This window comes from Hemiscyllium ocellatum, chromosome 15 (assembly GCF_020745735.1).
Source record: "Hemiscyllium ocellatum isolate sHemOce1 chromosome 15, sHemOce1.pat.X.cur, whole genome shotgun sequence".
Lineage (NCBI taxonomy): Eukaryota > Metazoa > Chordata > Chondrichthyes > Orectolobiformes > Hemiscylliidae > Hemiscyllium > Hemiscyllium ocellatum.
In genome coordinates, this window is record NC_083415.1 from 64,921,390 (window position 1) to 64,938,775 (window position 17,386).

Genomic DNA, 17,386 nt, shown 5'->3' on the forward strand with positions numbered 1-17,386 from the left:
CAAGGGCAGGCAAGTGGGACTAGTTTAGTCTGGGATTATGGTCAATATTGGACCGAGAGGTCTGTTTCCGTGCTGTTTGATTCTATGACTGTATGGAGTATTGGTCTGTCAATTTGAAATGCGAACATTCTGGACGTAGGGGACCACAGGATAAAATTGAGATGACGCAATGGTTTTTACTGGCAGACACAGGCTTCCTGCTGACCCAGTAAATGGCAATTTATTTTACATTGCATTTTGCTTTGATTGATTGAATTTCAATTATGGTTTCGTTCAATTAGTTAATAAAAATGTATTTTAAAGAATATTGCTACAAATATGAAATGTCATCAGACTGCTAAGCTGAGTGCAGTGCGTGGAACAGACTTAGGACGATGAATAGTCAAAACTAAAATAAAACAAAGAATTGCAGATGCCGGCGATCTGAAACAGCCAAAAACAATTTGCTAGAGAAACTCAGTAGCTCGGGTGGCATCCGTAGAGAGAAAGCAGAGCTAACTTTGAGTCCAGTGACCTCTGTTCAGAAACAAAATCAGAGGTTGCTGGAAAAGCTCAGCAGGTCAGGCAGCATCCGTGAGGAGAAATCTGAGTGAGCATTTCAGGTCCGGTGAACAGACCTGAAACATTAACTCTCTGATTTCTCTTCACAGATGATGCCAGACTTGCTGAGCTTTTCCTGCAATCTCTGATTTTGTTTCTGAATTACAGCATCTGCAGTTCTTCTGTTTTTTTTTAGTATTTGACCCTTCTTCAGAGCGTCTGAAGAACCTCTTCTGATGATGTGTCACTGGACCCGAAATGTTGTCTCTACTTTTTGCCCACAGATGCTGCCAGTTTTGCTGAGTTGTATCAGTAATTTCTGTTTTAATAGTTACAGCTAGTTGAGTTGAACAGATTTTGAAAATGTGACTATGTTTGGATTTGAAGCTGGTCAGTTTTTTCCACTGGGTTTGAAACATTCTCGAATTTCGTCCGTTTTTAGCTTGTTGTATATACTATGTTGCAAACCTCTCTAGTAAGATGTAACTGCAGTCAATGTAAATAAATGAGATGCTTTTGAGCAATCATTTCAGCTCAGGCAGGTGGCTGTGCTATGGAATTGTTTGTCCCATTGAAGTGTGCCATGTTACTGAAATGTTTGGGAACCACTACTGACATGTAGGATCTCAGAAAGAAGTCAGTAGTACGTATAATTGACACTTGACTAATCTTGTGCACTTTAAAATGGAGCTCCAGCTCATTCATTTGCAAATATTGTTGATTTACTTTAGTTTCCCACTGATATTCCATGGCACTCTCTCGAAGAGGAGGACAGCTTTCCCTGATTTGTCCCTCTATCGGAATCCCTGTAAGAGAAGATCCAGTCATTCCCGCATGGCTCTTTGTGGGGTCTTGCAGTGTACAGTCTGTCTGCTGCCTTTCTCGTGGCAATATTTAGAAAGGTATTTCATGCACTGTAGAGCACTTTGGGGTGTCAGGTGGTCTTGAAGTTTAAGAATGCCAATCAGTTTTCTTTTCTCAAGACATTCTGACTACTTTGAGGAGAAAGTGAGGTCTGCAGATGCTGGAGATCAGAGCTGAAAATGTGTTGCTGGAAAAGTGCAGCAGGTCGGGCAGCATCCAAGGAACAGGAGATTCGATGTTTCGGGCATAAGCCCTTCTTCAGGATTCCTGAAGGAGGGTTTATGCACGAAACGTCGAATCTCCTGTTCCTTGGATGCTGCCTGACCTGCTGCGTTTTTCCAGCAACACATTTTCAATTCTGACTACTTTGTCAGTCAATGAGGTGTTTTAGACATGGAGATGCTGTATCTGCAGAAGGTCAAGAAGAGACTTCGAAAAGGACAATAGGGATGTGCAATCAATAGCGGTCAAGCCAGTGATGCCCACATTCCTGAGTGGCTAAGAGAAATTGTTCCTTTATAGAAACGAGCAGAAAGAGAACATTCAGACATTTGAATCAGTCCACTGTATTCATAAAGCACAGAAGCAGAAATTAAACTCTTTGGCCCATCAAGAGTGCCCTGCCATTCAATCATGGCTGATAAGTTTTTCAACCCCATTCTCCTGCCTTTTCCCTGTAACAGTTGAACCCCTTGACAATCAAGAACTTATCTATCCCTATTTTAAAAGTACTCAATGACTTGACCTCCACAAACCTCTGTGACAGTGAATTCTACAGATTCACCACTCTCTCGCTGAAGAAGGTCCTCCTTATCTCTGTTCACTAGGATCTGATATGCTGTCTTCATTCCACTCTCCCACACTATCCCTATTCCCAAAGATAGATCAACTTCCTTCTTGAAATATTGGAAGAGTAGCAGGCAATTTGTAAATAGTTAGATTCCGCAAACATCTGCTTATTCATGTATCTGTAGTTCATTATTAAAATCCTTTTCCATTTCAGGGGATATCGATACATAGACACAGGGCTGGCCAGAATGGCCTGTTCTTGTACTGTCATTAGTGAGCAGTGTGTATTGCAGGTGCCTGAACAAGTCTCGATTTTGAGACACATTTGCAGATTAGGTGTTTGGATTCAGCAGCACCTGGACAGTGATCCTGCTATTCAAGTCTTCTTATTAATAGAACTGCAGATGGCAGGAGTGCATGCAGTTTGACCTGCTGACTGCTTTGATTTCTTTTTAAAGAAAGGAAAAACTGGTATTGCCAGTGCACTTCCTGCAAAATCAGGGTTTTTACGGAGCTAATCAATACATCAGGAAGCAGAACCTCTGAGGTTATGGAAACACAAACTCAAACACACATACAAAGTAAGATTCCAGAAAGAATCAATTTTCCTGATGTTGGAAATTAGGACAACTTCCTTGCTTTTCTTCAACAGGATGATTTAAACCCACTCAAATTTTCACTTCAAAATGAATTATGTTATTAAAATGGCACTGTTTAATCAATACCTTTAATACCTTGTCATTTATTTACTGTAAACATATTTGTTCAACACTGTGACCCATCAGTGCAGCATTGACTGTTTACTTGCTCAGCTATGATCCTTGTACTCGCATGAGTTTGTGTTCTTACTAACCAATCTTAATCTGTCAGCAATGATCCACAGTTTAAAAGCAGCTGAATTTGTATCGAAGATTTGAAAGCTACGAGTATAGCTCTTCAATTATTTTTTGTCAAAAATAATGTTACACATTCCTTTGCCTCTTCTTAACTAAAAACGTATCAATGAATGATTCTGACTGTCAAATAACACAAAATTTCAGCAATTTAGCTCAATGATCTTTGCTCCTTCAAAAGTCTGCTAACCTTGTTACTGACTGGTCCAGTAATCTGGGTCTTCTGTTAAAGTGTGCTTTCTTTCTGTATGAGCTGAGCCAGTGAGCAGTAGACTTCTGTTTGACTGCAGACAATCAGGCCAGGCCAGCCCAATGTGACTGACTCCTATTGCCCATTCATTGTGGTCAATCTCAGCTCAAAAAGGTATTGCTATTTCTAAGGTGACCCACAGAATTTGGACAACGTTTTGAGAGATACTGATCCCAAACATCTCAGGACCAAACTGGGGCAATCTGGGCACCTAACTCACCCTCTCAAACCCACCCGTCTGCTACCTCTTTACCCTTATCCAGGTCACCCCTCTCAGATCTCCATCTCCTTAACTTTATCCTCTCATCTAACTCACCCCTTCAAAACCTTCTACGTCCTTTCCCTTTGCCTCCTCTTTTTCATTCAATTCACCCCCTCGTAGACCTCCATCTCCTCTCCTTTTACCTCCTCATCCAACTCACCCACTTAAAACCCTCCATCTTCTCCTGTTTACCACATCTATCCATCGTTGAAATTATCCCTCATACCCATCCCCCTTATTCCTGCCTAATTAGTTCCCTCCATTTATCTCATACTAAACTCATTTCTTACTCAATTCCTTCCTCATCTAATTCTTGCCCTCAACTCTTCACCTAACTTACTCCCTCACTCCTCATGCCCTTATCCTCAATCCTCACCCATCTCATACCCACATCCTCTCAACTAGTTTGCTCCCCCACCATGTTACCCAGTGCATGTCAGCTGCCCTAAACCCAGCTCCCCATCACACCCCCACACTCAGCTCTCCTCCCCCATCATCACCCTGCCACTCCCACACTCAACTCCCCTCCCACCCCTATTTCCAGCACCCCAAACCTATCCCCACCACCAACCCCATTCCTACACAGCTCCCCTCCTCTGCACGAACAGCCAGCCTTCCTCCTCCACCCCCACTCAGGGCTCCCCACCTCCCACATCCAGCTCCCCTCCCACACCCCACTCCCAGTTCCCCAACCCCAACATCCAGCTCCTTTCCTCCACCCCACACTCAACACCCCCTCATACTGACAAACACATCCAGTTCCCCTCCCGCACACCCAGCTCCCCATCTCCCATTTCCAAACCCAGCAAAATCCCCCATCCTCTTGCACAACTCCCCTCCCCAACACTCACACCCTCCCCCACATCCAACATATGGAAGATGCAGAATATAGGGAGATAGATGGTGACATCTTGTAAAATGTCTATGTTACAGAGGAGGAAGTGCTGGATGTCTTGAAACACATTAATGAATAAATCCCCAGGACCTGATCAGGTGTACCCTAGAACTCTGTGGGAAGCTGGGGAAGTGATTGCTGGTGAGGTGTCAGAAGGATAGAGGCTGGCTAACATGGTGCTACTGTTTAAGAAGGGTGGCAAGGGTAAGCCTGGTAATGGGAACTATAGATCAGTGAGTCTCCCGTTGGTGGTGGGCAAGTTGTTAGAGGGAATCCTGAGGGACAGGATGTACATGTATTTGGAAAGGCAAGGACTGATTCGGGATAGTCAACATGGAACATCAGAGGCCGAGGGGCAACCTTATAGATGTTGAAAAAATCATGAGGGGCATGAATAGGATAAATAGACAAGGTCTTTTCCCTGGGGTGGGGCATAGGTTTAGGGTGAGAGGGGAAAGATATAAAAGAGATCTAAGGGACAACGTTTTCATGCAGAGGGTGGTACGTGTATGGAATGAGCTGCCAGAGGAAATGGAGGAGGCTGGTACAATTGCAACATTTAAAAGGCATTTGGATGGGTTTATGAATAGGAAGGGTTTGGAGGGATATGGGCCGGGTGCTGGCAGGTGGGACTAGATTGGGTTGGGATATCTGGTCGGCATGGACGGGTTGGACCGAAGGGTCTGTTTCCATGCTGTACATTTCAATGACTCCCTTTCCCTCCCCCACCACCCCACCCAGCACCCTTCTCCCCCACACTCAGCTCCCCTCCCCAACACCTGTTTTCCACACACACTTCATGACTGGAGGAACAAACTGAAGCACTCTCACTTTCTTTTACAATTCACACTGAGTGTGAGCGAGAACTAGGATGGGACAATGAAATTGGAGGCGTTACATTTTAGGTGATGATGGAAGGAATATACTGCATACAGTGCCAGGACATACATAAAACTGTGTGGAATATTGAGGGACTGATTGGGCAGTGTAGCTGACACATCTCTCTGTGTCACAGAAATATTATGGTGTAGAAGAAGACTATGTGGTGCATTGCACTTGTACTGGCTCTTCTAACAAACATCAATCTCTAGTGTCAGTCTCCTGCTCCTACCCCATAAACAGCAATCCCCACTGGAATGTCTCAATTGAACCTGCCTCCTCCTCATTTCCAGGTAGTGCATTCTACACCATGTATTGCAAATGTCATGGATTTTCAGTACATATTGAGAGTATTATGGAAGGTCACATATTCATGTTCTTATGCTACGGAGCATGTAACCACAGAGTTGGCATTGATGGTTCTTCCATGTCTCATGTCGTGGGTGAGAATGGCTCATTCCTCTACTCACACCAGAGAGAGTGCCCACTCCCACCCATTAACTCGAAACTGCAAGCACGTGGATCACGCAGAGGAACGTTGCTCCATTGCATGTGCAATGGGCTTTAACCCTCAACATCAGATTTCCAGCATGGTGTCCATGGCCTGGATGGGAATGAATTGACTACATTCTAATGGTGTCGTCTGTGACTCAGTGGGTAGGAGTCTTACCTCAGACAACAGAGTGCTGAATACAAATACACTGCAGTAATGCACGGAGGCTTCTTAGGTATCGAGCTGTCCTGTCAGATGGTTATAAAAGATCGCTGAAATTATTTTGACAAAGTAAGGGAGTTCTCTTTTTGCCAGTTGATTGTTCTTATTACAAACTCTTCTTACAAAAGAAGAGGGATGAACTGAAATAATCAATTTATTTCTACTCTCTCTGTTGCTTGCACTATAATATTCACCATTTCTTTCTTTCTCTCCCTCACTTTCTTTAGCTGTGTTTTTCTTACTTCTTCTTCTGCTCTTTCGTCCTTTGGTTAACAGATTCTTGCTTTCCTTTCTGTTCTCCTTGTTGTTCTGGGTCTTTTGTGCTGTATCCGGCTAAAGATGTGAATTACTGTGCTATCCATGGTCCTGATTTCTCTGTATCATCTTGTGACATTTAGGTCCTGTTGTAAACAGGACATTTTAGCTTGTAATCAGCATAATTACACTGAGCTGTTCAATGCAAAGCCTTGCTAGGCTTGTCAATAAAATTATATCAGAGTCCAATCTCTGCACAAAGAGCCTTCAGGCTATCAACTTCACTTTTCTGTCTGACAACTAAAATTATTTTCAAATGAACAATTCACCTATATCAATTGCTGCATGATTTGGAAATGTTTTACACATTATTCGTGCTGGGTACAACTGGGATCTCGCTGTGCATGTGCATAATCTTTAATGCTACAGGATGAGAGGAGAGAGATTTTAAATAGTTTTGAGTGAAATCTTTTACACAGAGTGTGGTTCGCGAGTGAAATGAACCGCCCGAGCAAGTGGTGGATCCATGTAGAGTTCCAACATTTAAAAGACATTTGGATGCATACACGAATAGGAAAGGTTTGGAGAGGTATGGGACAGAAGCAGGCAAGTGGGACTAATTTAGTTTAGGATTATGTTCGGCGTGGACTGAAGCATCTATTTCCGTGCTGTATGACTATAACTATAAAGTGGTTAAGAAGGTATATGGATTATTAAAACAAAGAACTGCAGGTGCTGGAGATCTGAATCAAACAAGAACTGAAATTCCAGAGAAACTCAACAGGCAGCATCTGTGGAGAGAGAAAAACAAAGCTAATATTTAAAGGCCGGTGACCCTTCTTCAGAGCTTCTCTCTGTAGATGTAACCAGACCGCTCGCTGAGTTTTCAAGGCATACAACATTCTTATCTTTGTCAGTTGTGGTGTAGAATGCAAGAGGTGGAGGTTGTGATGGAGTTGTACAGGACTTTACTGAGGCTACAACTGGAGTACTGTCAGAAATGCGTGATTGCGCTGGAGGGGGTCCAAAGGTGATTCACCAGAGTGTTGCCTGGGCTGGAGTGATTCAGTGATGAAGAGAGACTAGATAGGCTATGGCTGCTTTCCTTCGAGAAAGCTGAGCGGGGAGCTGATTAAAATCTATAAAGTTACAAGGGACACAGAGTAGATAAGAATAAAATTTTCCCCTTAGTAGAGGGGTCAGTTACAGCGGGAGCAATTTTAAAGTAAGGAGCAGGAGGTATAGAGGGATTAAGCAAAACCCAAGGCTTTTTATATGTATGTTAGGAGTAAGAGGATTGCCAGGGAAAGGGTGAGACCTGTTAGAGACCAAAGGGGCGACCTGTGCATGGAACCAGTGGAGTGAGTGTGGTCATAAATGAATGCTTCTCCTGGATTCACAGAGGAGAAAGACATCATAGCTGGAGATTTTAATTGGGCTGGTGAGATTCTAGAACAATAAGATAAGAGCCCAGGTGTTGGGGGCAAGGTGCAGGCATTAATATGGGGAGTGGCTGATAGAAGACAGAGTGTTGGGATAAAAGGGTCATTTTCAGGATGGCAGCTGGTGACTTGTGGTGTTCTTCAGGGGTTCATGTTGAGACCGCAAGTCTTCGTGCTATACATTAACAATCTGGATGAAGGAACTCAGAGCATTGTTGCTACGTTTGCAGTTGACACAAAGATAGGTGGAAGGCAGGTAGTGTTGAGGAAGCAGGGAGGCTGCAGAGGACTTGGACAGGCTGGGAGAGTGGGCAAAGAAGTCGCAGATGGAATACAACATGCGAGAGTGTAGGAAGAATAGAGGCACACACTACATTCCAAATGGGGAAAGGCCCAGGAAATCTGAAGCTCAAAAAGGACTTAGGAATCCGATTCAGGATTCTCTTAAAGTTAATATGCAGGTTCAGTTGGCAGTTAGGACGACAAATGCAATATTAGCATTAATTTCAAGGAGGCCAGAATACAAGAGCAAAGATGTACTGCTGAGGCTGTGTAAGGTTCTGGTCAAACTGTACTTGGAATATTGTGAGCAGTTTTGTGCCCTGTATCTAAGGAAGGATGTGCTGGTGTCGCAGAAGATCCAGAGGAGATTCAGAAGAATGATCCCGGGGATCATTTCATATGAGGAATGGTTAAGGACTCTGGGTGTGGACTTGATGGAGTTTAGATGGTTGAGGGGAGATCTGATTGAAACTTAGAATACTGAGAGGCCTGGATAGAGTGGACATGGACAAGATGTTTCCAGTGGTAGGAGAGACTAGGATCCGAAGGCAAAACCTTGGAAGGACAGGATGTCCTTTAGAACTGAGATGAGCAAGAATTATATAGTCGGAGGTTGGTGAATCTGCTGGAGAGGACTGTGGAGGCCAGGTTATTGACTGTATTTAATTGATTGGTCTTGATTGGTAAGAGGATCAGGGAGCAGGCAGGAGAATGGGGTTGAGAAACATATCAGCCATGATCAAGAGGTGAAGCAGACTCAGTGGACCAATTAGCCTAATTCTGCTTTTATGTCTTTTGATCTTTTTATCCTAAAAACTAGTACTGCTTCTGTCTTCACTGACTATCGTTTCCTCTGTACGACAAGACCTGATCAATTCAAATCATTAAAATGTGGATCCTTCTGTTCCCCTGGCTCTGTAATGATGCCGTATCCAGCTATTAGAATTTATCTTTCATAAACGAATTGGCATAATTACTGTGAGTCACTTGGAAACAGAAAATGCTGAACAATAATGACTGACATTTCATGAGCCATTTTTATTATTGGAAATTTTTATATAGTAAGTGGAGTGTAAATGAATGTTGATAAATATTTTGGAATCCAACAGCCCTGAGTCAAGGAAAGTTGCCACATATTACAATTATATGACTCTTTACAGTGTGTGTGTTTTGTTTCTAACCAACAGTATAGTGCCTCAGATACATAAAAACTGAGATAAAATAATGTTCTGGTGATCAGAGAGTCCAGAACCAGGGTGTGTGTGGGGGAGGAAGGTGTGTGTGGGGTGTGTGTGTGGGGTGGTTGGGGGAAGGGGGGCGGGGGAGGTGGTGGGTGGGGTGGGGCAGGGTTGTGTGGTCACAGGATAAGGATAGGCCACTTAGGACTGAGATGAGGAGGAGTGTTTTCACCCAGAGACTGGGGGAGCCTGTGGAATTCTCTGCCACAGAAAGTAGTTGAGGCCGAAACATTGAATATTTTCAAGAAGGAGTCAGATATAGTTTTTAGGGCTAAATGATTCACAGGGTATGAGGTATAAGCAGGAACAGAGGACTGAGTTGGATCATCAGCCATGATCATATTGAATTGTGGAGTAGGCTTGAAGGGCTGAATGGCCTACTCCTGTCCCTATTTTTGATGTTTCTTAAAGAGTATCATTCGTTCAATTTACATTTTGCCATCCTAGGAACCAGTGATATTGGGTCTGTTGGTGGATGAGAGCAACTAATCTCTTATCAATGATTCCATAATAAACTGATAAGGAAGGTGAGGGGAATATGACATAGCCTGCAGTGATCATTCCCTACAGGATGCCCTGGTCCACTCCTTCTTCACTCCCAATATCTCTCCACAGCTCCACGGTACCTTCCCCTGCAACCGCTGAAGGTGTAACACCTGCCCACATCCCTCCTCCCTCCTCAGTACCCAAGGGCCCAAACACACCTTCCAGGTGAAGCAGCACTTTACCTGCACTCCCCACAATCTAGTCACTGCATTCGCTGCTCCCAATATGGTCTCCTCTACACTGGGGCAATGAAGCACAGACTGGGTGACTGCTTTCAGAACTCTAACGTTCTGCCTGCAAAAATGACCCTGAGCTTCCAGTTGCCTGCCACTTTAAAACCCCACCCTGTTCCCTGGCCAACATCTCTGTCTCAGACTCACTGCAGTGCTCCAGTGAAGCTCAGCACAAGCTGGAAGAACAAAACCTCATCTTTCAACTTGGTACCTTGCAGCCTTCAGGCATCAACAATGATTTGAATAATTTTAGAACATGAACACACTTGTCACCTTCCCCCTATACCTCCGGGTCCTGTTCTGAATTGGTGTCAACCCATTTTTGACTATTTACAATTCTCATTTGCACCTATTCAGCATTTACCTCCCTTGCAGCCCATCATGCCCTGTTCTTCACTGAGTTTCTGAGCCACGTCTCCATGTTCTCTATTCACTCTTTCCCCAATACCACCCTCCATCATCAACATAAATACCATAATTTCCCAACTGCTTTCACTTCTGACAAAGGGTTAACTGTGTTTCCATCTCTTCAGATGCTACCAGACCTGCTGAGTTTCTCCAGTACTTAGTTTATGTTTCAGATTTCCAGCATCTGCAGTTCTTTCTTTTCTTACCTCACCTTAGCTCACATTGTTTGCCTGAATTCAAATCAGGGACATGTGACTGTACAGAGCACCTGCAAACAGCAGGTACATGGGCTCATTGGGAGGATTCAAACTAATCACCACTGAGCTCACCCTCTGCCAATTGGAAATATGGCCGTTCCGTCAGTGTGACTGGATCAAAATCCTGGAGCTCCTCATAACCTCTAGTAGTCAGACTAGGAATGAGAATAGATTTTCCTTATTATTCTCCTTATACCAAGAACCCTAGGGTAATGCTAGAAATATATTGATTCAGTTACATTCAGAATTTAAAATTTCCATTCACACGCCAGTGCTTTGGAATATATTCAAGGTGTCATAGCAGACATGACAGCACTTTGTCAGAGTGGCAGAGACCTTGTTCATGGGCCCAAAGGCGGTGGGGCGTAACTGTTTATGAGAGCCCAGTTTCATTATTTGGCTGAGCAGGGATAAGCCCATTATCTTTGGTCCCATCCTTTCAATGGGGGTGAGATGCTTGATGCTCCAGAACTGCGAGCCAGTCAGTGGACTGGGAACTGAGTGGTCTCTGCATTCCCACTGATTGAATCATTTCTTGTGGGAAATTCTTGGCCAGGGCATTTTCCATTCTGCTTGTGATTTCCTCCTCGCAGGATTCATTCTGGGAAGGTCAGCTTGGGAAGCAGCCCTGAAGAAGGGCTCATGCCCGAAACGTCGATTCTCCTGTTCCTTGGATGCTGCCTGACCTGCTGCGCTTTTCCAGCAACACATTTTCAGCTCTGAGCTCCAGCATCTGCAGACCGCACTTTCTCCAAGCAGAATGTGAAACACATAATCCTGCAGGACAGGATTCTGGCACAATGTAACCAATTAGTTGCTTTATTTTTGTGCTTTAAGCCAGTAAAGTTGCCTGCACATTAAGAAACAAGGCTGAGTTATCTCTGGGCTGTGAGACTCCGCACATAAGGCTGTTGGCTCCTTAGTGAAGTAAAGTTCATCAACTCCTAATGTACTGTAACGCTCATAGGATTATTGAGTCAGAGAGCATGGAAACAGGCCCTTCGGTCTAATCAGTCTATGCTGAACATAACCCCAAACTAAACTAGTTCCACCTCCCTGCTCCTGGCCCATATTCCTCCAACCCTTTCTTATTCATGTATCTATCCAAATGTCTTTTAAATGTTGTAATTATACCCACATCCACCACTTCCTCGGGAAATTCATTTCACATGTGAACCGCCCTGTGTGAAAATAAATTGCCTCATGTCTTCTTAAAATCTCTCTCCTCTCACCTTAAAAAATGTGCCCTTTAGTTTAGAAATCTCCCATCTGAGGGAAAAGACAACAACCCATTAACGCTATCTATACCTCTCATTATTTTATAAACTTGGATCAGGCTACCTCTCAACTTCCTTTGCTCCAGTTCAAAAAAAAGTCCCAGCCTTTCTTTATAGCTCAAGTCTTCCAAACCTGGCAATGTCCTGGTAAATCTCCAGCTTGCTCATATCCTTCCTACAACAGGACAACCAAAACTGGACGCAGTGTTCCAGAAGAGGCTTCACCAATGTCCTGTACAATCTCAACATGACTTCCCAACTCCAATACTCAAAGGACTGAGCAATGAAGGCAAATGTGCTAAATGCCCTTTTAACCACCTTGTGTGTGTGTGAAGCTAACTTTAAAGAATTATGTACTTGCACCCCTCGGTCCCACTGTTCTACAACACTATCCAAGACCCTACCATTAATTGTATAAGCCCTACCCTTGTTTGTTTTACCAAAATGCAATATCTTGCATTTATCCAGATTGAACTCCATCTGCCATTTTTCAGTCCATTGACTCATTTGATCAGGACGCCTTTGTAATCTTAGAGAATCTTCTGCACTATCTACAATGTCACCAATTTTGGTGTCGTCCACAAACTTACTAACCATGCCTTCTATATTCTCATCCAAATCATTTATATAAATGACTGACAAAAGCGGATTAGAACTGATCCCTGTGGAACACCATTGGTGACAGTTCTGTAGTCTGAAAAGCAACCCTTCACCACCACTGTCTGCCTCCTGCTGTGAAGCCAATTATGTATCCAATTGGCAAGCTCCCCCTGAATCCCATGTGACCTAACTTGAATAATTAGTTTACCATGTGGATCGTTGTCAAAACCTTTACTAAAATCCAAATAAACAACGTCTACTGCTCTGCTGTTGTCAACCTTTTTGGTAACTTCCTCAAAATAACTCAATCAAGTTTGTGAGACATGAATTTCCTTGCACAAAACCATGCTGACTATCTTTCATCAATTTTTGCTTCTCAATGTCCATAAAACCTATCTTTTATAATCACCTCCAACAATTTAGCCACAACCAAAGTTCCCCTTACACCTTTTCTTAAACAAACATACAACATTAGCCACCTTCCAGTCATCAGGCACCTCACCCCTAGTTATAGATGATGCAAATATTTCTGTAAGACGTCTCATAATTTCCTCCCTTACTTCCCACATGTTCTGGGGTACCTCTGATGAAGCTGCTCCTTTAGTAAAGTTATGTTGTCTTTGGTTTGTTTCCAGAGGTGACGTAAAAGCAGCAATTCTGAGAAAGTCTACATTTGAAGGGTTTTAAGACCAATTTGATTATGGCTAACAGATACTGCCTCAGGCAAAAGGCTTTTAAGTTTCAAAAAAGAAACACTTGTACAATGAAAGGGGAGTGGCCAGTTCTCCCAGCTCAGCTTATCTCTGGTTTAGTTTGGTCTGGCTGTTCACTGAAAGCAGGCAGTCAGTTGTGAAGCTGCTGGACCCGAGAGAAGCAGGACCATGCTGACCCTCCCCGTCTCTGACTTCTCTCCTGTCAGACCCTGGGTTTGATTTGACCTTTTGTGCCAAGGAGTGTTTATGGGGATTGTTGCAAGTATTTGGAACAGCATCATTAAATCTGTTAGGTTTTTGAATAGGTTAAGGTATTCTGTTTCTCTTGTGTGTTTTCAATCCTGTAAATAAATTCTGCTTTGTTTAAAATGAGGTGATTGGGTGAGCTGCATCCCTCCTGGAATATCCACGTTCCACCTATTTAAAACACCCGAACCGAGTTAGGGCCTGGGCTACTTTCTTAAATTGTTTTGAGGAGGTCTGGCCTGGTTGATAACATACAATAGATCAGGTCCCAGAGATTTTATACTCTCTAAGACGTCCTGAACCTCCTCGTTCTATAATGTGAACTGTTTTTAAAACTTGAAAGTTTATTTCTCTGCATTCTCTAGACTCCATTTCATTCTCCATAGTAAAAACTGATGCAAAATATTCATTTAATATCTCACCCATCTCTTGGAGTTCAACACAAAGATGATGTCCTTCATCTTTAAGCTCCTTTATTTATATCTGTATATAGTAGCTAGGATACCCATCTCTCTAGTTTGGTGTCAAAGACCTTTATCTTTGCAAGGTCATTCTAAACTGAGGTCATCTCACTCACTGATGTTAGAATCATGTGGTCAGGTACATTGTCTTTAACTGACATGGATCTTACTGTATATTATAGATGGAGATGGCCGTAAACTACGAGGTGCAATCCAACGCAGCACAGAGACAGGACTTGCGGTGGAGATGCCGAGCAGGACTGTACGTCAAGCCAGCCATGAGTCCATTGAAGAAAGCATGAATAGCTATGGCTCTGAAGGGAAGTAAGTGGTGACAGGACTGGGTGTACCCAGCTTGGGTCTAAGGGCTCTGATGTGGCAGGAGTGGGGAATGTGAAGAATTAACAAATGTGGCATTTTGTGTTGCATTCTCATTCCTAAGAAAGTGGGAGGGTTGGATATTAAAACAGAGATTCGTGCAGAAGAGAATTGGATGAAGTGTAAATCAAGTAGGAGATTCCTGTGTTCCTGGAACTCATTTCATTCCCAGTCAGCTCAATATTTGCAAACGCCTCTTTCTCACTGTATTTCTGGAACAGAATGTACAGACCAGATCTAAAGGGAATCTCTGAGTCTAATTGATAGGCCCATTTCCTAAATCTCGACTATAAAATCTTGTGTAGTAATTATGTTTCACTTTGTCCTTGCTCTAGTTTTGCACTGTTCATCAGTTGACAAACTTCCAGTTTCCCACAAAAATCATAAATTAATGGCCAGGCGATTTGCTGCTCCAGCAAACTTTCCCAAAATTGGCAAGGGATCATCCAAACTAGCGACTTTTAAAAAATTTGTTTTGGGAAATGGCCATTTCAGCAAGGTCAAGATTTATTGCCCATCCCTAGTTGCCCTAGAGAAGGTAGCGCTGAGTTGCTTTCTTGAAGCACTGTTTTTGGAACATAGGTACATCCACCCAAAGGGTGTTCCAAGATTTGGAGCCAGTAACATTAAAGGAACAGTGATACATTTCCACATCAGCATGGTGAGTGGCTTGGAGGGGATCTTGCAGGGGTTGGAGTCCCTGTGCATCTGCTGCCCTCGTTGTTCTAGATGGATGTGGTCATGGGTTTCGAACGTACTGTCTAAGGAGCTTTGATGATTCGTAGAGTCATACAGTACAGAGGAGGCCCTATGCCCATTGAGTCTGTACTACCAGAAGTATGCTGTTACCTACAGCAGTCCCACTTTGCAGTCTATAGCCTGGAATGTTCTGATCAAGGTTGTGAAGGCTTCCCGCCTCATCTGTCCTCCGAGGTAGTGCATTCCCAATCCTGCCCAGGCTCTGGGTGAATTTCTGCAGTGCATCTGGTAGATGTATGCACTGGTGCTGCTGAGTATCACTGGGAAATGAGTGAAAGTTGAAATTTTGTGGATATGGCGCTAAACATGCTGCTTTGTCTTGGATGGTGTCAAGCTTCTTGAGTGTTGTTGGAGCTGCACCCATCCAGGCAAATGGAGAATATTCCAACACACTCCCGACTAGTTCCTTTGTCAATGGTGCACAGACTTTGGGGAGTCAGGCAGTGAGTTACTAGCCTGTTCCTAGCAGGATTCCTCTGAACTTTGACTAAGTTTCTGGTCACTGTTAATCTTCAGGCTATTCCTGATGATGTAGGTAATTGCTCCATCCGGACTATCTCCTTCTTAGCCTCACCCTCTGTTACTTGCCTGGTTGCCTGTATTTCACTGAAAGGGTCATTGGCGAACAGAGAGGAGATGGAAGCTCAGGTAATGTCTTTCCTTTGCCTGTTTCCCTAAGTATTGACACCAGAGCTGAATGCAGAATATATCCCATCCCATCTCAATCTTCTAATAATCAGGCTCAGTCTATCTAATTTCTCCTTATATGACAGATCTGCCATCCAAGGCAACCTTGGTGCACACTCTCTACGGCAAGTCTGTCTTTTCTTAGGGACTCAGTACTCCATGTGTGATCTCACCAAGGCATTGTGCTGCATTGATCTAATCAGGATCGGACTACCTTGGATCTCTGTATAACGTAAGTTTAGCCAATGATCTCAGACTGAAGGATTTCCCCCAGGAGCAGTCACCATATTGTGCAGAATTGAACATTTAGTTTGAGTGTGAGAAACTTGGTTTGAAAAAAGGCTGTGCTAAACATAAATAAGGGTAATTCCATAGGGATGAAGGATAAGTTGGATGGAGTGAACTGGAAAAGGAGTTTAGCAGAAAAGATGGTTGAGGAACAACTCAGACTTTCAAGAAAATGGCTCACAACAAAATGTCCCACTCAGGAAGAAAGATTTTAGGAAGGGGATAAGCCAACCATGGTTAACCAAGGACATGAGGAAACTATCCAATTAGAAGAAAAAGAACATACAATGTCTAGTATCAACAGAAGAGATAACAAGTTCTTAGATAACAAGAAGGCTTATTGCATGAAGACAATAAGTCCAATCACATTTAGTTAGGATGCTGGCTCAGACATTAAAGAGCTGCTCTCTCTGAAGGTTAAAGGACAAGTCCTTGTAGTCACCCACACACTGATGGGACATCAGTAGACTGGATGGAGTTACAGTAACATGAACATTTACCCCTTCAGAACCTTTGCATTAATCAGCTATATAAATGTGTTAGAATGTAAATAAAAGAGATGTGCAGAAACCTACCAGAGTTCAATCAGCATCACTGTTAGATAGTCTTCCTAATGTAGACCATACCACAAGTTACCAAAGAAACAGCTATATATTTAAATTGTCTTTATGCGGTACACAAATCTCTTAGTGCCCCTCTCCATCTCACCATTATTAGTTTAATCTTTGATTCCTTTAAAATCATATAGCTGTGTATGTTCCATTCACGGATGACCCCTGGTATCTAGAAAACGCAGAAACTAGGAGTCAGAAGAGGTCATTCAGCCCTTTAAGCCTACTCTAACATTCAGTATGATCATGGCTGATCCTCTAGATCAGTAGCATACTCCTGCTTTCTCTCCACACCCCTTGATGCCATTAAACTTTTCTAAAAAGATCAATCTCCACAGCCATCCATTACGCAGCCTCTGAGTGAAGTAGTGTTTCCTCATCTCAGTCTGGAATGGCCTCCTGGAGATTGTGAGACAGTGACTCATGGTTCCGGAGTCAAATCCCTGCAGCAGGTCTTGGTCCAAATATTGTTAGAAGATCTGAATTCCAGAGGTGAAATGGGAGTTGTTGCCCTTGACAACAAGGCTGGATTTGACTGACTGTGGCTTCAAGGGGCCTAGGTTGAGAGTGTTGTGCTGGAAAAGCACAGCAGATCAGGCAGCATCTGAGGAGCACGAG

General features: G+C 43.4%; 1 protein-coding gene across 1 annotated transcript in view; it reads left to right on the forward strand.

The window, feature by feature from the left end:
* The window catches only part of LOC132822854 (regulating synaptic membrane exocytosis protein 4-like), a 115,653-nt gene that overhangs the window by 43,021 nt on the left and 55,246 nt on the right, over positions 1 to 17,386 (forward strand). Inside the window, exon 3 of the mRNA XM_060836228.1 lies at positions 14,228 to 14,369. Coding sequence (XP_060692211.1) covers positions 14,228 to 14,369 — 142 coding nt within the window. The remainder of the gene's footprint in view (positions 1 to 14,227; positions 14,370 to 17,386) is intronic.